Here is a 23,585-nt window from a genome sequence, read left to right on the forward strand (position 1 = left end):
GGAAGAAAAATTGCTGATGGGAAATTTGAGGTAGCAGAAAGTGGCTACAACTTCTTCTCACCTGGGGAGTCCACAGAGAGCCAATAAAGCCCAAAGAGTGGATAGCACTGGCTGTGGAGGGGGCATTGCCAGGACAACCAGGAGATGTACTGACTCATATCACACCTTCTGCAGCTTCCTCCTTCCGGGAAAATTAAAGTGGACTTTCTACTGGGCAAGAGTGAATTTGTCCTTTGCTGTGTGGCTGATGCACTTTGCACCAGTGGTATTGGTTACTGCGGCTTGTCAGCCAAATTCCTTTAGAACTCACTAATGAACAGGACTTCAGCTGTATTTATTACTTACACATTAGCAGATGTTCCAGGTCCAGCCATTCCATACGCTGCCTGTCTGTGTGTTCCAGGATGATGCCTAAATACACAATGTAAAATAAATAACAACAATAATAAAACCTTCCCTTGTTGAGTGCAAAGTGACATTAGCAGCCCCTAGACACGTCTTTGGCATCTCCTACTGTGGGCCTAAGGGTGAGCTGTGGGCAAGAGGATGCTAGAGCAGTTTAGAGTCCACACTGAAGAGAATGAGAGAGGCATTTTTTAAAAAGAATGTTTACATAAAACCCATTTGTTCCTCTTGCCACTGCTGTCAGTTATTGGAGACATACTAAGATAGTGTCTTGGTCTAGTGGTCTGAGCAAAGGACTGGGGCCAGGAATAAGTGAGTTCTAAGCAGGGATCTCACAAGGTGACTGATAGGTGAGACGTAGGCCACAATGCCTGCCTGTCTCACATGGGTGTGCTAGGGTGAAGAGGGCACAGGGCCAAAGAGGAGGAACCTAATGCTTCCTTGACAAGGTGGCGTGGCCAGGAACCTGAAACAGCAGGCGCTATGGGGAGATGGGCTGCATGCCCCCCAATGATGAAGTAGCAGTGAGGAGCACTGAACAACACTGTGAGTAGGTCTGCACTTTGATCTAGGGGTATCACTCCCAGTTCAATGGGACAGGCCCACACTGGCTCTGACAGCGATAGCATGCTAACATTAGAATGTAGCTAAGGCAGCACGAGCAGTGGGAGGAGCTAGCCACCTTGAGAATAGACTTTGGGGTTTGGATGGGATCATACTTGGGGTGGTTAAACCTCCTGCTGCTCCTGCCATCGCAACTACTCTCTATTTTTAGCACGCAGGACTAGTGCGGGTACGTCTCATCAAGCTGGGAATTATACTCCCAGCTCGAAGTGTAACCATGCCCTACGTGACAATGTCCCTGCCTCTACTACTAAATGACTGCACCGTGCTTTCCCTGCAAGGATCCTGAAGCACTTGATAGCAACTAATCCACCACACTGGAGAGGTAGGGATATTAACATCTCCATCTATGGATGGGAAGCTGAGGCACAGAGAGATTAATGGTAGCTCAGCGCTGCACAGTGGGATTGTTTCTGTCTCCCTCAATGGAAATACCAAAAGGGACACTGGGCATCATCTCTCACCAGCTAAGTTGGCTGCAACTGCCCGGATCTCTTCCCAGCTGCTATAGAAGTACGTGATGGTGGTTTGGTACAATTTCTCCAGCAGCTCTGCATTCTCTTTGGCCTAGAGGAAATCAGGGATACATGAGCTCTCTCTGGCTAGAAGTGCCCTTTGACTGCCAGCACATGCTTTTACGAACCACAGGTAAATAAGAGAGAGAACAGGTGGCTGGGTAGAAGTGGGAACAATGGGAATCTGTGGCAGATTTACATTTCCCATCACCCTCAGTCATATATCCCACTCTTACAGTTATTTACATTGTCCATCACACATCCCCCCCCCCACCACCACCTCTACACCACCACTCCAGTCAATAATCTCAGACAGTTCAACAGCTCACTCACAAGGTGTCTGCAAATGTCCACCTGGAGCTCTTCAGGCTTCAGCTCGGCTGTGCCACCAAGGTGCTCATTAATTGCCCTTTGGAGTCTCTTCAGTCCCAAAAACGGGAAACAGAGGTGAAACGTAGCTCTGCATTCCTGAAAAACAGTGTCACACCATTGAATTGTTCCCTACCGAGTGCTATGTTCATTCAAAGGGAACTCATCTGCGTGACTGCTCATCTATTCCAGGATGAAAAAAAGGGATTCATCTGGATGTAATTGGCAGAAAACATGCAGGAATGACTAATAGACGGGGGAGCTTCAACTGAAACCTGGAGGTAGCATCAATGTCTTTTGGGAACAGATATACCGATGAAAGCTGCTGCACCAGGCATAGCTGTGGTCTCTCTGTTCTGGGGAGGCAGGGGCCTGGGGTGCAGAGGCAGACAGGAACAGAGACCTGTCGGGGTCAGACCCATGACCTCTCCTGGATTCTGGTGAGGCAGCCATGGACCAACCTGGCTGGAACTGACTCAGCAGGAGGGCAATGAACTGAGGGGAGAATTTGGGCCTCCACAGCAGGCAGGAATAGCAGAGCTCCCCTGGCATTGGGAGGAAGATTCCTTTTGCTTAGTAAATAAGTCACTGTCGGTCTTACCACTGAAACCTCAGGGTTTGGGTCTTGCAGGTGCAGCAGAAGTGTGACCCAGCTCTGTTTAACCTGGTCGGCGAAATAGGTCTTCCATTTTCTCTTTGTCAGCTGGGCCAGGATGCCAAATAGGACAAAGGCCATTGAGCGAAGAGCATCATCCTCCTACAGCCAAGAAAGCCCCGCAAGTTAGTAACTAAGAGACAATCACATCATGCACTTCGCACAGCCATCTCTTCTACGCTAAAGTAGAGTGATTCCAACTACAGCTAGTCGGAAAAATGGTAATTAACCAATTTTTTGTTTGAATTTGCTGATTCATCAAAATATTTTAGAGACAGTTCAGTTTTGATGAAATTCCTCCGGAAGCCAGGTAGGGGTCCTTAGAAACTTGCCTGGTGTCTTTCCAGTGCACCCATCCAGCTCTGTGGCAGCCGATCTAGCAGGCTGATTGGGATCGTGGGCTTCCAGGCCCCCAGCTTCTGGGACCCTGGGAGTCCTGGCTCTCAAATTTGCAACTCCCTGGCACCTCTAGCTCCCAGAGTTTCCTGGGTTCCCAGCACCGGGATAGTCTGAGAGCAGACTGCCTGGGCCAAGGCTTCCAATAGAGCTAGGTTGAGAATAGTAATTCTGTTTCACAAAGAGTTTTGAACTTTGGGGAGAGGGGTTCCCATAAATAGGAACAAAACCCAAATCTGAAATCTCTAAATTCTGTGCAAAACGGAATTATCATTCCAACCCTCTCACATAAAAATGGTATAGAACAGGCCCAACACTCTCTATTGTACTCTGTAACTCCCATTTCATGGTTATCTAGCTATCTAATCTAGTATTCAGACTTTCTTTGAGGTTCTCAGTGGCAATAAAGAAGAATAGAAGGGTGAGACTGTGGGAGCAGGGATGTCATCCCCATCCTCCTAATGTTCTCCTCCTCCGTAAAACACCTCTCTTCCCTGGGGCCTAAAATCTCTTCACTCCGACATGAGCAATGCCCAGGGAGTCCACATCACGCATTATAAATGGAGTCTAATCAAGATCGGCTGAACTGGGGTTGGAGAGATTTGTTCACATACATCGTCAAAGTAGGTCCGGATCTGTTGGGTGAGGTCTTTGAAGGAAGAACCTATGTCCTTCTCTTTTAGCTCCTTCAGGACTTTGGCCAGTGCTTTCATGCTCTCGCCAATGACTTCCGAACTGAAAATGTCATGTAAGGCCCCGATCAGTATGTCCAGAAGAAACTTCTTGTGCTTTTTCACCTGTACAAACATATGACATTAAAGAACACTTATCACTGATCACACTTCTAATAAGTTTTCTTTAGCAGTTATGAAGCTGTGGGAATTTCATTAACCCCGTCTCCCCCCAGAGACCTGTAGCTATATTTCAGACCAAGTGCTAGCTACAATGAGCCCAACTTGGTGCCATAATACACCTGTGTAATCCTATTATTAGATTCCTAGTTACTTAGATTCCAAGGCCAAAAGGGACCATTGTGATTATCCGGTCTGACCTCCTGCATAACATAGAACTTCCCCGAAATAGTCTCTGTTTGAACTAGAATGTATCTTTTAGAAAAACATCCAATCTTGATTTTAAAATTGCTAGTGACAGAGAATCCACCACAACCTTTGGTAAATTCTTCCAATGGTTAATTAAAATTACCATTAAAAATGTATGCCTTATTTCCAGTCTGAATTAGTCTAGCTTCATTTTTCCCCATTGAATCTTGTTATACCTTTGTTTGCTAATGTGAAGAACCCATTATCAAAATTTATTCCCCATGTGAGTAGTTATAGACTGTCCTCAAGTCACTCCTTAACCTTCTCTTTGTAAAGCTAAATAGATTGAGCTCCTTGAGTCTATCACTAAAGGGATATATTCCAATCCTTTGATAATTCTTGAGACTCTTCTCTGAATCCTCTCTAATTTATCAGCATCCTTCTTGAATTGTGGATACCTGATCTGGACACAGTATTCCAGCAGTGCTCACATGAGTGTCATAGTCAGAGGGAAAATAACTTCTTTACTCTTCTTCAAGATTCCTCTGTTTATATCTTCAAGGATTATTTCAGCCTTTTGGCCACAACTTCATATTGGGAGCTTATGTTCAATTGATTATCTGCCATGACTCAAGGTTTTTTCGGCATCATTGCTTCCTGGGATAGAGTCTCTCATCCTGTAAGTATGGCCTGCATTTTTTGTTCCCAGATGTATACATTTACATATGGTCATATTAAAGCGCACATTGTTGACTTATGCCCAGCTTACCAAAGGATCCAGCTTGCTCTATGTTTACTGCAAAGAGGTTACTAGGGTATATGAGAGAGCAGAATTTGGCCTAGTGCATTTTGTGCAGCCTCTGTAAACTCTGAACAATTCTCTCTCTTGGTTTCTCTAGTTATGCTGCATTCTATTCAGTAATCTCTCTTACCTTCTCAGGCGCCCCATAGACTAAATTTCCCAGGCCTCTCACAGCCATCTGGCGGACAATGCTGTTCCTATCCTGGGACCTTTCTTCCAAGATGCTCAAGACGGACTTAAGGAACTTCTTCTCCCTGAGCATGGGATCACTCATTAGCTGAAATAAAATCAACATGTCCATTAGCCCCAATATGATCATTAAGATTGGGAATATAATTTGAGCAGACATGGAATACACTAAAAACAACAAGGAGTCCTCCTACAGCCACAGTCTTGTGGATACAGACTAATATGGCTCCCCCTCTGATACTTGGCATATAAGACACTGTAACTTTATTATTCCACACAAATGAGAAATGTCTTAAAACATGGAGCTTTCCTTTTGGGCACAATTATAGGGATCCACTCACCTCTTGAGAGCCTCTTAGTGGCTGGGTCTGGTACCACAGTCCTTTTCTCACCCCTGGCGCACCCTGCCAGCCGACCTTAGTGAGTCTTCTGTGGCTCAGGCCTCTGGCTGCGTCCCAAAGTCCAAATGAACCCCTTCTGGGGTAGTCAAGAACAATCCCATTGCCCTCACTAGGGTCTCCCGCCCCAACTCTGGGTCCTTGAAATTCTGCCCTTTGTTCAAGCTCTCCATAAGCACTGTCCCCTCCATGGGGCTTATGCCACTGTAGATGGTGGGGGAACCAGGGCCTGCCCATAACTCTGGGTTCCAAACCATGGACCCTGGAAACAGTAGCTAGGCACTGCTTGATTTCAGTTCATTTTTGCTTCTTCCTACCGGCCACTTTTAGCTTCACCCTCACCTCTGGGTTAAAGTTCTTAGGGACCCTCTTCCTGCAAATCCAGCTTATGCAAATGCTGCCAGAATCAAACTCTGGCTATCCCCTGAATTTCTGTGGCCAGAGAGCAGCCCCCTTTCTTGCCCGTCCAGGTCCTGCCAGGAACTGACCTGCTAAGGCCCTGCAGCTCCTTTTAGCTGAGCCTGATGGGCTCTGATTGGCTGCTTTCATGAGTCCTCTCTAGTCAGACCCAGATTTGTGGCTGTTTTCCTGGGGCAGGGTGTAGTAGGACCACGGGGCCTCTTGTAAGGAGCCTCAAAGCCCAGGTACAGCCCATCACAGGCACAGATTGATTGTTTTTCTTAGAACCAGATGAGTCCCTAAGATAGTTGCTTAGAATAAGTGGGAAATATGAAGCAGATGTTAGAGGAAGGCTGTGGAAAGGGCGGATGGTCCAGCTGTTATCACACTAGCCCAGGACTTAGGAGACCCAGGTTCAATTTCCTGCTCCCTCAAAGACCTTGGGCAAGTCACTTATTCTTCTGTGCATCAGCTCCCTGCCTGTAAAATAGGAATCATTGTGCTTCCCTATCTCCCAGGAGTGTCATGGGGATACAGACATTAAAGAGTTTTGAGGTAGTCAGATACTACAGTAATGAGAACCTAAGATAGATGTGAATGTATTTGTATTTGCTTATTTTATAGTATTAGGACACTAGGTTCATTCAGAAGATCTGCTGAGCTAAACCAAAATCAGGAGCTGTTGGTTAGTATCAGCACTAGGACTTGGCAGAAAAGGTCCAGGAATTCAAACTCTGTCTGTATCTCTCTCAGCCAGCACCAGTGGTTGTGTAGCTGGCATAGGCAATGACAGCAATAAAAATATCAGCGAGAGAATGACTCAGAAAGGTGTAATGAAATTCCCTGTGAAGTTTCCATATAAAGGAGGACCCATTCTACTACTATCTAAAATGACAATTACTCCTATGAACTGAACTGTACAACTCCCGAAAGAAAGGCAAACATGAGACAACGGTCTAATGGTGAAACCGCTCTTCAGAACCCTGTGTCTTACCTGGGCAAGGAAAGCTGTGCTGGTGACTCGGAGGTTTTCTGTTGGGGAATTCACCCAGGGGAGGAGGCTCTGTAAGATCTCAGGTGTTATTAGTTCAGCTCTTAGCAGAACACTGGAAGACAAAATAAACCGCTTATGGGGTAGATTGCACACTTCAAACACTCAGCTGCTCTGAGCATACAGCACTGATATCTAAGAATGGGAGCTGTGTGTTTCCACCCAGGGCACCCCCACAAAGCTATAAACTGGAGGTTCCCTCTCAGCCACTCTATTTGCTACTGATTCCCAAGGATAAAATGATGCCTCCTAGATCTCTTACCTCACCAGCAGACACACTCCCTCATGGTGAGTCTTGGGGTTTTCAAGCAGACTCCATGTTCTCTGCTCCCGGAGCGCTCTCCCCAGTCTCTCATTCCCAGCTCTGGAAAGCACAGCCTCTAATGCTTGGATAGAAAGCCTGGGGAAAGAGAGGTACAGAACTGCAGTATTCAGTAGGAAGGTGCAGCCTGAACAGAGCGAGGAAGCCTCGGTTACTTGTCAGGTCTGCTGTTCATCGACAGTTCATCCATTGGCAATATCCTGGACACCAGTGTCCCTGGAAGGACTTGATACCGGGAGGTAAGTTTCAGTCTCATACATCTCATATGACTAGTTTTGCTAGGGACAAAATTTTGCAGTCATTTTCCCCTTTCTGCAAGGAGTATGGGCACTAGCAGAATACAATAATATGGAAAAGATACATGATCAGGACCCAAACACTGGGGGCATAGAGTGTGGTGATCACTAATGCACATTTTGGGGTCATATCTCCAGATATGACGTTACAGAGTGCTGAATCAGCACTCTGGTCACTATTAGTACTAATTTGGTTCCTCACAGAAGGCCTAATTGGACAGAGGTGTACCTGATTACGAGGTCAGATTGGGGCTAGTGAGTCAAGGAACCAATCATTCCATTAACAGGGAAACTGTATAAAAGGACATGGGCAGGAGCTCTTTGAGGGGAACAGAGAAAGAAACTTGGGTGACCAGATGTCCCGATATTTGGGGCTTTATCTTATACAGGTGCCTATTTCCCCCCACTCCCTGTCCTGATTTTTCACCCTTGCTGTCTGGTCATGCTAGGAGAAACAGAAAGACAAAAAGCTAGGAGAGCCTGACAAAGTGAGGTCTCTGAGTGGAAACACCTTACCCCCCACTTTTGGAGAAGAGTTTAGAAAGTTGAGATACAATATAAAGGTGGCAAGGAGTCCTGTGGCAGCTTATAGACTAACAGACGTATAGGATGCGTCCGAAGAAGTGGGTATTCACCCATGAAAGCTCATGCTCCTATACGTCTGTTAGCCTATAAGGTGCCACAGGACTCCTTGCTGCTTTTACAGATCCAGACTAACACAGCTACCCCTTTGATACTTAAATATAAAGGTGCTATGTATTGGTAGGGGGATTAAATAGACTATATGTTGGTGCTTACAAGCAAGAAAGTCTCAATGCGGTCTGTGTTTGTGGAAGATGTGGGGGTGCAACACCCCTCTCTGTCACAGCTGGGGGCTCATCAGGGATTTCCCTGTTATCTATGCAAATGGAGAGCCTGCTGGAGAAGCCGGTGTAGAGGTTTGGCAGTCCGGGTGATGGAGGGAACACTGAAATGGGTGGTGAAGCAGCAAAGAGAAGTGTAGAACAGGGGTTCTCAGCCTTTCTGTTTCTGAGCCTCCCCCCACCCTCAACATGCTACAAATACTCCATGGCCCAGTTCCAGGCCTCTGCCCTGCCAGGCATCAGAGTTTGGGGCTCCTGGCTCCGGATTTTAACTCCACAGGGTGCAGGGGCTCGGGGCTTTAGTGCAGGTGCTGGGCCTCAGGGCTCCAGCGTGGCTGGGCTCAGAGCTTCACCTTTCTTCCCTGAGCCCCAGCTAGTCTAATGCCAGCCCTGCTTGGCGGACCCCCTAAAACCGGCCCGGTTGAGAACTGCTGGTGTAGAAGACCCTACAGACCTTCCAACAATCCCACCATGCAGAAAAACAGCCTTTGCTTGCCTGGTAGGTTTAACAGCAAAAGAGCCTTCAGGAATTTATATGGGAGCAAGCCCAGGTCTGGCAACAACTCCTCCAAAGTTTGGCGAGTCCTGTGACAGGAAATGGAAACCAGGCACAGCAGATCAGACTCTATAAAATGGGACCTGCTAACAACCCTGATGTGTTTTTGGTTACTCTTAAAGGAGCAGCAGTGAGACCTCATAGGGATAGAACAATGTGGGGCCTTCGACTGACACCCTATTTAGCCGGGGAAGCACATATATGGCTCTTAGTGATTAGCGGGCAAGAGATTATGACATGATTAAGGCAGCCATGCTGGACTAGGTGGGGCCTATCCACAGAAAAGTACTGCCAGAAATGGAGAGTTGAAAGATGGATTGAGGGATTATGCCTCTGTGCATTTGGACAGAAATTAAAAGATTGGGCCACTCACTGGTAAAGCCAGATATTCAAACTGTGGGGGAGATCATGGACTGCATGGTTCTGCAAGTTTCTTCAGAGTCTCCCTGAGCATACCCGAGCATGGGTTACGTGGCGCCAGCCAGTTAATCTGGACCCCACAGTTAAAGTTACAGAGGAATTTGCAGAGGCGGACATTCCCAGAGTGAGTCAGTGGTTTAAGGGACTAGATTTGAGAAGGACCAGAGTGCCTCCAGCTGGGAAGGGCATCAAGAAGAAGAGGGAGGTGCCTCAAAGAACTGTAGTGGGAGCTTGGCCTACAGTGTGCTACCGACATGGACGTGAAGGACATCTAAAAAGAGACTGTCCTAAAATGGAATGTGGGTTTGCACAGTTTTATGGCTGGGACAAGACTCCCAGGCAGGGAAGAAAAAAGAAAGTACCTACCATATCGGTATGGGTAGGGAGGAGCCACCAAAGGGACTAATGGACACAGCTTCATCCTGTTTGTTAATCGGGCAGGAGTTAGTGAAACCCCACTGGATACTTCCCAGAGGTTGGATCAAAACTGACTATGTACATGAGGACACTAAATTCTGTCCAATGGCAGAGGTGACTCTGGAAATCAAGGGGAAGTTTAGGCAGAAACATGTAGGGGTAGTGGATGGATTGCCCCACTGCCTTCTACTGGGCATGGACTGGGATCCCTTTCTAACAGGGACACCAAGGCATCTATGGAGGCCCAGGAGGGTGGAAATAAAACGTTCAGGGCCAGGTAAAGAGGACATGTATGTAAAGGGGGTGGAGGAACCTAGACATGAAAGTACAAGCCACAGAGAAGGTGAGGACGGAGAAGTCCCCTGAGAGACAAGAGGGAGGAGAAAGAAAACAAAGGTCAAGAGTTAAGATCATCCATTGGGGTCAAACAGTCATCAGAGCCCTTATCACTAGGATCTCAGGAGCAGGCATCCCTAGAACACTTTGGAGGTACTAAGCGCAGTCTGCGTTCATGGAAGAGGCCGGGGCACAGCATACCACCCCTCACATATAGGTACCTAAAATCGGCCTGCACATGGGCCAACAGCATGAGCAGAATATACACTTGTATCTGCAGCGCCAGCAATCACATAGCTAGGTACCCATCCATGTGAACAAATTCAAGTTTTGTGGACAAAACTTAGGCACCCATGCTTGAAAACCTGACTGACTGTGGCCACTACATAAGATCAGCCTTACTGGGTCAGTCCAATGGTCCATCTAGTCCAGTATACTGTCTTCCAACCATGGTCAATGCCAGCTTCTTCAGAAGGAATGAACAGAACAGGGCAATCATGAAGTGATCCAATCCCTGTTGTCCAGTCTCAGCTTCTGGCGGACAGAGGCCTAGGGACACCCAGAGCATGGGGTTGCATCCCTGATCATCTTGCCTAATAGCCATTGATGGACCTGTCCTCCATGAACTTATCTAATTCTTTTTTTAACCCAGTTATACTTTTGGCCTTCACAACATCCCTTGGCAATGAGTTCCACAGGTTGCCCATGTGTTATGTGAAGTAGTACTTCACTATGTTTATTTTATACCCGCTGCCCATCCGTGAATAGAGTTTAGATCCTGGTTTCCTACGAAAAGTCAGAGACATGATAAAACCATGAAGTCTGTAATTTGAGCACCTTGTTGGCACGGAATAAAGAAACACAACAATAATAGAAACTAATAATGTTGTGAGATTGGTGGGAAATGTACATTAATGGGCTACAAGAGCTGAAGTCAACTGATGACTCAGGAATCTCTTAGTGTTAACTGGCGAGGGGCACAGAGTGGGTGCCGAGGGGTCTGGTATGTTAATTCTAGTTCACTAAAAGATTGCCATGTGAGTCTCAAATAAAAGCCCATGTCACCAATATCATTGTGAAACACATGTACACATGCGGTGTAAAGAGTCATGTATATGCATTGAAAATTACATTCTTATGATCTGTGTCTAGGGACTAGTCACCAGGAAAAGTGAAAAAATAGTTTTCTTTCAGGCAAGAAATGTTTATCCATCTGTTTGTTTACCTGTAAATTAAGCATGTAGAGTTCACATTCAGTTCAGAAGGACTGTGAGAACTTCAAAGAAAGAAAAGTAACAGGAAGTAGACAGGAGTGGGGACCCAATTTTGGGGTACACATCAAAGGTTTGCTCTAGTATATTTGGGGGACAAAGAAGACACCCTGGCATCCTTCACTTAGGAAGTCGATGGACAGCGAGATGGACAGCGGGGTCGCTATCAGGCTTGGTTGAGAACTTTGGGTGAGGAACATCTTTAGACAGGAGGTTAACTTGTTGGTTAAGTTTAGTCTCTAGGAGCATGTTATGATTTCATTTTACATGTAACCATTTTTTGCTTGCATTCTTACTCACTATCACTGGAATCTCTGTTCTTTGATCATCTCTGTTCTTGTTTTCACTATAAATATACCTAAGTGCTGTGTGTTTTGCGGTATAGAGTATAAGTAATAAAGTATAAAGTATAGAGTCTAAAGTATAAGTAATAAACTGGTGTATACTGTTCCATTGGGAACAGCAGGCCTGGTAATTCTGTGGGTGTTCAGTGGATAAAGGTCTGGACACTACAGAACGGTCAGAAGACTCGGGGGTTGGTGTGTGCCTATCACTAACCTGTACAAAGAGTCTGAGGAGGCCTGGATGGCAGTGTTTGTTTTGCCAGAGCCTGGTCATTTCAGGGAACTGACCCACAGGAGACACAGACAAGACTTCCTCACTCTAAGGGCAGGCAATGGTAAGGTGCCTCATAACCCTGGGAACTCCTTAGGAGTGTCACACAACTCTATTAGAATTCTCTTTGTTTCTCTCCCTTCCTTCTAATTACCGGCAAGGCTTGTCCTTAGTATGTTGTAGGTGTTTTCGGTATTCCCCCCGGCTGCTTATCCTTGGCAAAGGCATCTCCTGTCCTAGGGTTCGGCTGATCTGCTGCAGGAGAACAGGAAACAACTCTGGGAGCAGCTCCTGCACAGCTTTGCTCGACTGCAGTGCTGACACCACCTCAAAGATGGCACATGTTGCCTGAAAGGAGAGAATGGTAAAAACTGAGAGCTCTTCCCAACACCATCACACCCTCTCTCCCCTTCTGAGATCTGCTGTACTAAATTCTCACTTCTGCCAGTAACTTGAATGACTGCGAGCAACTCGCTTAACTCGTGGCTCAGTTTCCCACATCTGTAAAAATGTGTATGACCTACCAAGGCATATTGTGAGTCCTAAGGAATATTTGCAAAGCACTGTGAGAAACCTGGTTCAAAGACTTGCTAATTACCAGATGTTATTAAGTAAATCAGCCACATACTCTAAAACTGCCGTATTTGTTCCACAGACAGCAGAACTGGACTGAAGGAAATAGTACATCAGAAGAGAAGTGCCCACACAGCAATATTATACCACACTTCTAGCTTTCCATCAGCAGGATTGTCACAGGGCAGAGGAAAGCCTGAAAGACATGTCTGTCTTTACTTACTGAGAGAGGTTCAGCAGCTGCCAAATCCCTGTCGATTTCAGTCTCTGAAGTGATGCGGCCTTCTTGGCTTGTTGGAGTCTTTATCTTGTCTTTCAGGACCTGTAGGACTTGAGTGGCAAGCAAGGGGTCTCCCCCCAGAGATCTCCACAGCTCAGTGGTGTAACTGCAATTTAACAGAAGTTACATGTGACCCCTGGACACTTTTGTGGCTCAGACTGAATGCGTCATATTTAAGTAAAGACCAAATTTTCTCCTTGCCAATGATGAGAAAGTTACGATTACTGTCCTCCTTTAACGCTCCTCGTGTTTCAATATTGAGTTTCCAGTTACAGAACTAGGTTAAGTGACCTAGTCGTACTGCAGCCTCACCATTACTACTAGACTGCAGAAGGACAGGACACAGAGCGCCAACCTCAGTTCCTGTTTTCCCTCTTCCCAGTAAATATGGAATCATGAACATGTGGCTCCAAAGATCTGGGGTTTGGAAGGCAGTTGATGAAAGAAAAGCAATATTCCTTCTAACTGGATATACAACTATGAGAACGAATATTCATGGCCATCCTATGTCCCCTTCACAAAGGGTGTCCCTACCCTCTGTTTGCCAGAAGCTGGATCACTTGACATTTACCTGTTCTGTTCATTCCCTCTGGGGCATGTGGCACTGGCCACTGTCGGAAGACAGAATACTGGGCTAGATGGACCTTTGGTCTGATCCAGTATGGCCATTCTTATGGTCTTAGATTCCAGCACTGATAACTGATAACTCAGTTAGGGGGCTTTAAATGAAATGATGGATCTGCTTCCAGTCCAGTTTTAAGTACCCAGGACAGCAACTCTATTCTAGCAGCCACACCCTCACTGATACCAAGCGGAGGTCTGATGACAATATTGGCCCTATTCTTTGTCATTAGCCAGAATAATTGGACTTGAAGCTATCATGCTACCAGGAAACCAACAGCCACTGCTAATTTCCAGAGTCAGGTCAATTCAGGTGTCTAGAGAGGTAGATGTTTCCAACAATATCCTCCAGTTATACCAGTAAAGATAGGTCTTTAGGATGTCAAAGCAGCTATTAATTAATGGAAACAGAATGACACTTAATTTCTCTCCGCACCCCACCTTAACATGTTCTTGGACCTTCCTGCAGAAAGACCCAGGCTATTAAACTTTAGGAATTATTCCAAACTCTCTGCTGCTTAAAGAAAGCCCTACATCTCCCAGTAAGGCTGTGGGATCCATGTTTTACCAAGACGAATGCAATAGGTAGCGGTATATACCTGTCCATCGGCAGACGTTTTGTGAGGAGGCTGGAGATCACTGCCTCTACGTGATGGTGAGCGAGACTGCACACTGCCTCCACCAGGAACTGCTTCAAGCTGCCCTCCTGGATAGTAGGCATGCAGCTATATATTTTATTCATGATATCTGGCACCTGGAAGGAACAAAACCAGAAAGAAATGTCTCTTTTTCTTTCTCTCCATTCATTCTACAGAATAAAAACCTTTATTTAGCCAGTTGCTGCTTTTTTAGAAATTCCTCACTTCAAGAAACAAATCTTCAAATATGTCTGCGTAACTTTAACCCACAAAAATTGCCCACACTTGGCTGTAAAAATTAACACTGACACACACATATACATACCAGGTAATTTAATGTGGTGGTGCCCAGCTATGCATTAAATAAACCAGTTCGCATGCACAAAAGAAGGCTTTGCTTGCCCACATTTTGCAGGTGTGATTTAAGCAGCCAAATCCCGACCATTTGCCTCGAAGAATGCAGAGTTCATAAACAACCACAAGCACAAAATATGCAAGTGTTTTAAACACAGTGTGCAAATGCCTGGGACTATGAACAGGTGATGACCTCTCATAGTCATTCCTAGCCCTTCACATCTTCAAAACACTGGGTAAACATGGCAGTTCTGCTGCGAGGCTTCCCTGTCCTGAGGCCTTTCACCAGCCTTTTTAGAAGATTTGTGGAGTGCTCCTTTCATCTAGCCCTAATGCACTGGGCTCCAGAATAAGGCATATAAATAGTGGATCCCAAAGACACTATAGTTTTCTCTCTCCCTTCTATTCTTAAAGGGTACATCTACACAGCAAAAAATCCCACAGCAGTGTAAAAGTGTAGCAGTTCCTGCTCGGGCTGGAGCCCAGGCTCTGAAACCTGGCAAGAGGGTGGGTCTCAGAACCCAGGCTCCAGACTGACTGGGAATGACCACAGTGCTATTTTTATCCAGGTAGCCCTTAGCCATAGGCCTCCTAAGAACTGGATGCCTCCAAGTGCCAATCATTCTGTCTTGTTGTATTTTCCCCAGAGTCTGTTTTTTCAAGCCTTTCTTGGCTGAATACTGTGGCAACAAGCTAGACAAATAAATAACCGACCATCTTCCTTTTCCCTTGGATTATCTCTGTCTACTGCGATTGATTCTGCCATTGCCTATCTTAGGGTAGGAACAGAGATGGGATTGACTCTATGTTCGAGGGGGAGAAACAGCAAGATTGTTGTTCATTACACATGAGGGCAAAGCTCTAAAAGCCTAGAGTTTAGGCAGAAAACCTCTCCAGTTTCCCATTTTACCTGGTCGAGCATGGCATCTCCACACTCCTCCAGGATGATCTTCATCCACAGTCCAGCTGCTGTGGCACAGGTGGGGCTAGGAGACAGCATAACATCCAGTGTGGAGTGAATAAAGTCTGTGGCCTGTTCTGTGGGGAAGTACTCACTAATAACCTGGGAACAAATCAAAAACAGGAGAGCCTGCAATGATGTTTGGCTCCAGCACTTTTAAAAATGGAGGCCTAATATCTCTATGGAAAGATATATGCATCAGCAAATTGTTAATTAGCCTCATGTCTAGTGAGCCATTTGTGATTACAATTCTCTCTATAGTCTATATACGACATTTTTGTATTCTACACTAATGATATCAGGTTAGAGGCAAAGCCTCTGTTGCACAGTTAGCACAACATTTTCTTCCACAGGACAGAAGCGACTTTGTCTGTACAAAGTGCAAGTTGGTCTCCATATTGGAAGAGAAGGTTCGAGGTCTGGAGAAACAAGTAGCAACCCTGTGTTGCATACGAGAAAATGAAGATTTCCTGGACAGATGTCAGGATATGCTTCTACAGGCACAACATTCTGAAGAATCGGAGCAGGTTGCGCAGAGGGGACTGAGGGATGGTGAAGAAAATTGGCAGCATGTGACCTCCAGAAGAAGAAAGAGGAACGTCCATGTACCAGCAATGGAGATACAGGTGAGCAACCGTTTCCATGTTCTCTCCAGAGGTACTAATGTGGAGAGTGGAGTAGATGATACAGTTGAGGGAAGGGAGCAGAAGGAGACTCCACCGATTGGAAGGCATGAGATGCACTGTCCTAGGGATGGGGGTTCCACGACCACCGCTCCCAAGAGAAGGAGGAAGGTGTTGGTGGTTGGGGACTCCCTCCTCAGGGGGACTGAGTCATCTATCTGCCGCCCCGACCGAGAAAACTGAGAGGTCTGCTGCTTGCCAGGAGCTAGGATTCACGATGTGACGGAGAGACTGCCGAGACTCATCAAGCCCTCAGATCGTTACCCCTTCCTGCTTCTCCACGTGGGCACCAATGATACTGCCAAGAATGACCTTGAGGGGATCACTGCAGACTACGTGGCTCTGGGAAGAAGGATAAAGGAGTTTGAAGTGCAATTGGTGTTCTCTTCCATCCTCCCTGTGCAGGGAAAAGGCCTGGGTAGAGACCGTCGAATTGTGAAAGTCAACGAATGGCTACGCAGGTGGTGTCGGAGAGAAGGCTTTGGATTCTTTGACCACGGGATGGTGTTCCAAGAAGGAGGAGTGCTAGGCAGAGACGGGCTCCACCTAACGAAGAGAGGGAAGAGCATCTTCGCAAGCAGGCTGGCTAACCTAGTGAGGAGGGCTTTAAACTAGGTTCACCGGGAGAAGGAGACCAAAGCCCTAAGGTAAGTGGGGAAATGGGATACCGGGAGGAAACACGAGCAGGAGAGTGCAAGTGGGGAGGACTCCTGTCTCAGACTGAGAAAGCGGGACAATCAGCGAGTTATCTTAAGTGCCTATACACAAATGCAAGAAGCCTGGAAAACAAGCAGGGAGAACTGGAAGTCCTGGCACAGTCAAGGAACTATGATGTGATTGGAATAACAGAGACTTGGTGGGATAACTCACATGACTGGAGTACTGTCATGGATGGATATAAACAGTTCAGGAAGGACAGGCAGGGCAGAAAAGGTGGGGGAGTTGCATTGTATGTAAGAGAGGAGTATGACTGCTCAGAGCTCTGGTATGAAACTGCAGAAAAACTTGAGAGTCTCTGGATTAAGTTTAGAAGTGTGAGCAACAAGGGTGATGATTGTGGTGGGACTCTGCTATAGACCACCAGACCAGGGGGATGAGGTGGACGAGGCTTTCTTCTGGCAACTAGCAGAAGTTACTAGATCGCAGGCCCTGGTTCTCATGGGAGACTTTAATTACCCTGATATCTGCTGGGAGAGCAATACAGCGATGCACAGACAATCCAGGAAGTTCTTGGAAAGTGTAGGGGACAATTTCCTGGTGCAAGTGCTGGAGGAACCAACTAGGGGCAGAGCTCTTCTAGACCTGCTGCTCACAAACAGGGAAGAATTAGTAGGGGAAGCAAAAGTGGATAGGAACCTGGGAAGCAGTGACCTTGAGATGGTCGAGTTCAGGATCCTGACACAAGAAAGAAAGGAGAGCAGCAGAATATGGACGCTGGACTTCAGAAAAGGAGACTCTGACTCCCTCAGGGAACTGATGGGCAGGATCCCTTGGGAGAATAACATGAGCGGGAAAGGAGTCCAGGAGAGCTGGCTGTATTTTAAAGAATCCTTATTGAGGTTGCAGGAAAAAAACATCCCAATGTGTAGAAAGAACAGTAAATATGGCAGGTGACCAGCTTGGCTTAACAGTGAAATCCTTGCTGACCTTAAACGCAAAAAAGAAGCTTATAAGAAGTGGCAGATTGGACAAATGACCAGGGAAGAGTATAAAAATATTGCTCAGGCATGCAGGAGTGAAATCAGGAAGGCCAAATCACACTTGGAGTTGTGGCTAGCAAGAGATGTTAAGAGTAACAAGAAGGGTTTCTTCAGGTATGTTAGCAACAAGAAGAAAGTCAAGGAAAGTGTGGGCCCCTTACTGAATGAGGGAGGCAACCTAGTGACAGAGGATGTGGAAAAAGCTAATGTACTCAATGCTTTTTTTGCCTCTGTCTTCACGAACAAGGTCAGCTCCCAGACTGCTACACTGGGCAGCACAGTATAGGGAGAAGGTGACCAGCCCTCTGTGGAGAAAGAAGTGGTTCGGGACTATTTAGAAAAACTGGATGAGCACAAATCCATGGGGCCGGATGCGCTGCATCCGAGGGTGCTAAAGGAGTTGACGGATGTGATTGCAGAGCCATTGGCCATTATCTTTGAAAACTCATGGTGATCGGGGGAGGTCCCAAATGACTGGAAAAAGGCTAATGTAGTGCCCAGCTTTAAAAAAGTGAAGGAGGAGGATCCAGGGAACTACAGGCCAGTCAGCCTCACTTCAGTCCCTGGAAAAATCATGGAGTAGGTGCATCAATTCTGAAGCACTTAGAGGAGAGGAAAGTGATCAGGAACAGTCTGCATGGATTCACAAAGGGCAAATCATGCCTGACTAACCTAAGTGCCTTCTATGAGGAGATAACTGACTGTGGATGAGGGGAAAGCAGTGGATGTGTTATTTCTTGACTTTAACAAAGCTTTTGATACCGTCTCCCCCAGTATTCTTGCCGGCAAGTTAAAGAAGTATGGGCTGGATGAATGGACTATAAGGTGGACAGAAAGCTGGCTAGATCGTCGGGCTCAACGAATAGTGATCAATGGCTCCAGGTCTAGTTGGCAGCCGGTGTCAATCGGAGTGCCCCAAGGGTCGGTCCCGAAGCCGGTTTTGTTCAATATCTTCATTAATGATCTAGAGGATGGCATGGACTGCAGTCTCAGCAAGTTTGCAGATGACACAAAACTGGGAGGAGTGGTAGATACGCTGGAGGGTAGGGTAAGGATACAGAGGGACCTAGACAAATTAGAGGATTGGGCCAAAAGAAACCTGATGAGGTTCAACAAGGACAAGTGCAGAGTGCACTTAGGACGGAAGAATCCCATGCACTGTTACTGACTAGGGACCAAATGGCTAGGAAGCAGTTCTGCAGAAAAGGACCTAGGGGTTACAGTGGATGAGAAGCTGGATATGAGTCAACAGTGTGCCCTTGTTGCCAAGAAGGCTAATGGCATTTTGGGCTGTATAAGTAGGGGCATTGCCAGCAGATCAAGGGACGTGATCCTTCCCCTCCATTCAACATTGATGAGGCCTCATCTGGAGTACTGTGTCCAGTTTTGGGCCCCACACTACAAGAAGGATGTGGAAAAATTGGAAAGAGTCCAGTGGAGGGCAACAAAAATGATTGGGGACTGGAGCACGTGACTTATGAGGAGAGGCTGAGGGAACTGGGATTGTTGAGTCTGCAGAAGAGAAGAATGAGGGGGGATCTGATAGCTGCTTTCAACTACCTGAAGGGGGGTTCCAAAGAGGATGGATCTAGACTGTTCTCAGTGGTACCTGATGACAGAACAAGAAGTAATGGTCTCAAGTTGCAGTTGGGGATGTTTAGGTTGGATATTAGGAAAAACTTTTTCACTAGGAGGGTGGTGAAGCACTGGAATGGGTTACCTAGGGAGGTGGTGGAATCTCTTTTCTTAGAGGTTTTTAAGGTCAGGCTTGACAAAGCCCTGGCTGGGATGATTTAGCTGGGAATTGGTCCTGCTTTGAGCAGAGGGTTGGACTAGATGACCTCCTGAGGTCTCTTCCAACCCTGATATTCTATGATTCTATGAACATTGTACTAGATGTGCAGGAGGTAAGTTTCCAGTTTGTATTCTCTTATATACACTGCATCTTTTTACAACTTATAAAATGAAGTAAAGAGAGGCATGCACACAAATATAGGCTAAGGCAAACCCACAAAGTGACAGAATGAAGACTGGGTGGTTTCTCAGCTTGATGTTCCACTAACACAGTTTTTTCTCGTGGATGGCTGGATAGGTACATGTGTGCGCAGCTGCGTGCGTATTTTCATGTGTGTGCAGCATTCTGTGGAATCTGGTTTTTACATGTTTCAGAGTAGCAGCCGTGTTAGTCTGTATCCATAAAAAGAACAGGAGTACTTGTGGCACCAAATTTGTTAGTCTCTAAGGTGCCACAAGTACTCCTGTTCTTTTTATTGTTTTTACATGGCATTCATAGCACACATCTATGAAAAGCATCTTGCTGGTTACTAGCAATGAATGCCCCGCTCCCACAGCTCACTCCAAGTACGGAAAGGCATCATGAAAGCGTAAATGTAAAATGAATGGTGCCCCGTCACTAGAACATCCGCACAAGCTTTTTGAGTCAGTTACCCTGGCCATTTTGGAAGATGTCTGAAACAGAGCCTCAGGGTCTGGAGCTGTTAGTGCTTCACGGAGACATCTCAGCTCCTCCACCGCTGACCCCAGATTCATGGACTGGCCTGGAGTGGAGAAAAGGAGAAAAAGTACTGTAACGATTAATGAAACTGAACCTCTACTGCATGGATATTCATACAGAAGGATCCATGTGGTATGCTGTTATCAGCATAGTGTAAAATCTTGGCTCCATCGAAGTCAATGGCAAAACTCCTGTTGACTGTAATGGAGTCGGGATTACACCCTAAATGTCTGAAAGTTAACGGCAGTGGTATGTTATTGTGAATGATACAGGATTGAACAAGCACTGTATTCAGCTTGGAGCAGCTTTCTGGGTGTGTCTGATTTCAGTAGCCTCTCTGCTCTCAGTATTTAAATCTAATCTCATAGTCAAGTACAACTCATGCAGGTAGATCTGAGGTTCCAATGTAGAGGTGAATCCCTCCACCAAACTCTCATTGTAAAAGAGATGGGGCTGGACAAAACCTTCGGCAGGAAACCCAGGCTCATCAATCACTTCTAAACAATGCTGGGATTTCTACATTGTACATTCAAAGATTGGAGTCCCTTCTTCTGGTTCTGAATCACCAACACTGTTTTTAGGACTGATTAATAATAATTGGAAATAGGGTGACCAGATGTCCCGATTTTATAGGGACAGTCCTGATTTTGGGGTCTTTTTCTTATATAGACTCCTATTACCCCCCACCCCCCACCCCCTGTTCCGATGTTTCACATTTGCTGTCTGGTCACCCTAATTGGAAATGGCCTTAAACGATAACCAAGCTCTATCCCTTTACATCTAACCATTAGGTGAAAAGAATATCCTACTCTTTCACAAAGGGGAAAATGGCCTACACTTACTCCAATAGCTTTGAATGCTCATGACAGAGGGCTGCTAGAAGAACTTTTTGTTTAAAGAATTATTCCAGGAAACCCCTTCAATACAGTCAGTGGCAGGGTAAAGAGAATGAAAATGTTTAGTACCAAGGGCTTGTCTACATGGAGATAGTCAAGAAAGCTAATCCAAATTAATTTTCAAAATGCATTAGTTAAACTTCATTAAACTCCTATGGGGACACACTTATTTAGAATTAAAGGGGCCTTATTTCAGGTTAGTTTAATTCATGTAATTCACTAAAATTAATAAGGGCCATTTTAATTCAGAATCAGAGCATCCACACATGTGTTTAATGCCACTTTAAATTTACACCTTTAGTTCATTTGGATCAACTTTCCTTAGTTGTCCCTGTGTAGAGAAGCCTTAAGGAATTTAGCAGTTATCTACCTGTATGCAGACCATTTATTATTTGTACAGTTCCCAAAAGTGTGCTAGGCTCTTTACACATCACAATCTTCTCTTCTAATGAGGTATTTACAAGATGCCACCATTCTGTTATCTAAATGCCAACAGACAGGACAGAAAGAACTAGACAGGCAGAAAAATGGACATTACAACAGTGAAAGAAGGTGAAGAATTACTTATACCTGCTAATGGTCTCCTCACCTTGTATACAGAGAAGGCAGCTGATACAGTCAACCACCCACTGACGGGACGTGGCCAGTGAATCACAGCTGTATGGTGCTATTAGTCCAATCACAGATCCAAACTGATTAAAAGTTTCCTGAGTCTAATTAAAAAAGAATGAAGAATGAACGTTCTCCAGCTGTACTAGACTTCACTTGCCATCCTTATTGTTGATACCAGTCAGCTCTGTGTTTTTGGGGAACCAGGCACAGTATCTAGCCGGTGTGACTCATGAAGGACACCCCTCACCCCCGTCTCTGTTTGAACCAAAACCGATCAGAGAAAAGGCTTGCAGAGAACAATGAAGGGTTTGGGGAGACACACCTAGACCCCTCCTGACAAGGGTCACAAGATTAAGACATCTCCATTTGCATACAGAATGAAGAACAGAGACAACTCCCCTAGCCTCATCTGCATGAAAGATGGAATAGGGATTAGCATAAAGAATGAAGAACAGAGAACTGAACTCTGGGACCAGGAAAGCAGGGACGCACTGCATCATGGGAATCCCTGCTCCAGATGCTAATGAACCTACGCCTGCACACACCCGGCTCAGCAATTATCAGACCAATTCCAGTAATAAATCTTTGATTGATATCCCAAAATACTGAAGCAGCCTAGTTGCCTTGTGAGCTCCCTGGAAGAAAACAACACCCATAGCCAAGAGTGATCAGCTCCTATTGTCTAGCCTAAAGAAAACCTTGAGCCATCAGTTTACCCATAAACAAATCTAGTGTTCTCCCTTGAACCATTGTATTTTCTCTACAAACCCCCCGACCTATGCCCAAGTAAGGGTTCTGATGTATAGACCCAAACTCTGCATCAGTTCCACTGGGATTCCATCTCCTGACTGATCGTGCTGGGGGCTCTGCCTGTCTTCAGCACTCAGGACCCTGAGCTACCACCATCACCTGGGAACCCCGACCAGTTCAAGCCTCATGGAGTGGGGGAGATCCCTCTCTCTCTCCCCGTTTTCTTTTCTACCTCAGGTATTAATCTTTAAAATAACAAGGAGTCTGGTGGCACCTTAAAGACTAACAGATTTATTTGGGCATAAGTTTTTGTGGGTAAAAACCTCACTTCTTCAGATGCATACTTTCACTCTATGCATCCAAAGAATTGAGGATTTTACCCACGAAAGCTTATGCCCAAATAAATCTGTTAGTCTTTAAGGTGCCACCAGACTCCTTGTTGGTTTTGTAGATACAGACTAACACGGCTACCCCTGAACCTTTAAAATGTAACTGTTATGTTTGTTTAGCCCTCCTTGTGTAGTTATCACTATTATTCAATAAATAACTTTTATTTTTCAGGTGGTTGCTTCTCTCTCTCTCTGAATTTTACTCTTTTGTGTTTTTAGCTTCCCCCATTTACTCGGCAGCAACACTTCTTTTACCTAAGCTAAAGATCCCTGTGGTGCCCAGAAATACTGTGGGGTTTGCTCATCAAGTGTGTTACTCCCAGTACAATTGTAATGTGAAAGTGTGATAGGGACGTGTTAAACTTGGGGCACACAAGTGGGGGGCAGCTGAAAGTGCTGCTTAACCCAGCCCACTGAATACAGGGACATATGAGGGGATCAGCTGGGGAGTGCTGATTGACTTGCTCTGCTAGTGTGTGTGTGTGTGTGCATGTTCATCTAGTTCTAGTTATTAGCCCTGGGGAACCTAGGTCCTGCAGGATAGCTCCATTGGGAGCTCCATTGGGAGGGGACTTGTAGAAAGAAGGAGTAGAGCTCCATATGAACACACAAGTGACATAAGCAGTATATTGATAGAATTACAGAAAACTCCCCCCCCCCGAAGAGTAACCCTA

The 23,585-nt window shown here is 45.9% G+C and overlaps 1 protein-coding gene across 1 annotated transcript in view; it reads right to left on the reverse strand.

Annotated features, from left to right (window-relative positions):
• LOC135977175 (maestro heat-like repeat-containing protein family member 2B) overlaps positions 1 to 23,585 on the reverse strand; it is a 36,985-nt gene that overhangs the window by 4,394 nt on the left and 9,006 nt on the right. The window contains exons 5-18 of the mRNA XM_065576482.1: positions 21,750 to 21,873; positions 20,198 to 20,307; positions 15,316 to 15,468; positions 14,013 to 14,167; positions 12,736 to 12,898; positions 12,094 to 12,287; positions 7,106 to 7,243; positions 6,787 to 6,898; positions 4,937 to 5,083; positions 3,579 to 3,761; positions 2,515 to 2,670; positions 1,878 to 2,012; positions 1,494 to 1,596; positions 346 to 411 (exon numbers count right to left, since the gene is read on the reverse strand). Of these exons, the coding sequence (XP_065432554.1) occupies positions 346 to 411; positions 1,494 to 1,596; positions 1,878 to 2,012; positions 2,515 to 2,670; positions 3,579 to 3,761; positions 4,937 to 5,083; positions 6,787 to 6,898; positions 7,106 to 7,243; positions 12,094 to 12,287; positions 12,736 to 12,898; positions 14,013 to 14,167; positions 15,316 to 15,468; positions 20,198 to 20,307; positions 21,750 to 21,873 (1,939 nt within the window). The remainder of the gene's footprint in view (positions 1 to 345; positions 412 to 1,493; positions 1,597 to 1,877; positions 2,013 to 2,514; positions 2,671 to 3,578; positions 3,762 to 4,936; positions 5,084 to 6,786; positions 6,899 to 7,105; positions 7,244 to 12,093; positions 12,288 to 12,735; positions 12,899 to 14,012; positions 14,168 to 15,315; positions 15,469 to 20,197; positions 20,308 to 21,749; positions 21,874 to 23,585) is intronic.

Source organism: Chrysemys picta, chromosome 22 (assembly GCF_011386835.1).
Source record: "Chrysemys picta bellii isolate R12L10 chromosome 22, ASM1138683v2, whole genome shotgun sequence".
Classification (NCBI taxonomy): domain Eukaryota; kingdom Metazoa; phylum Chordata; order Testudines; family Emydidae; genus Chrysemys; species Chrysemys picta.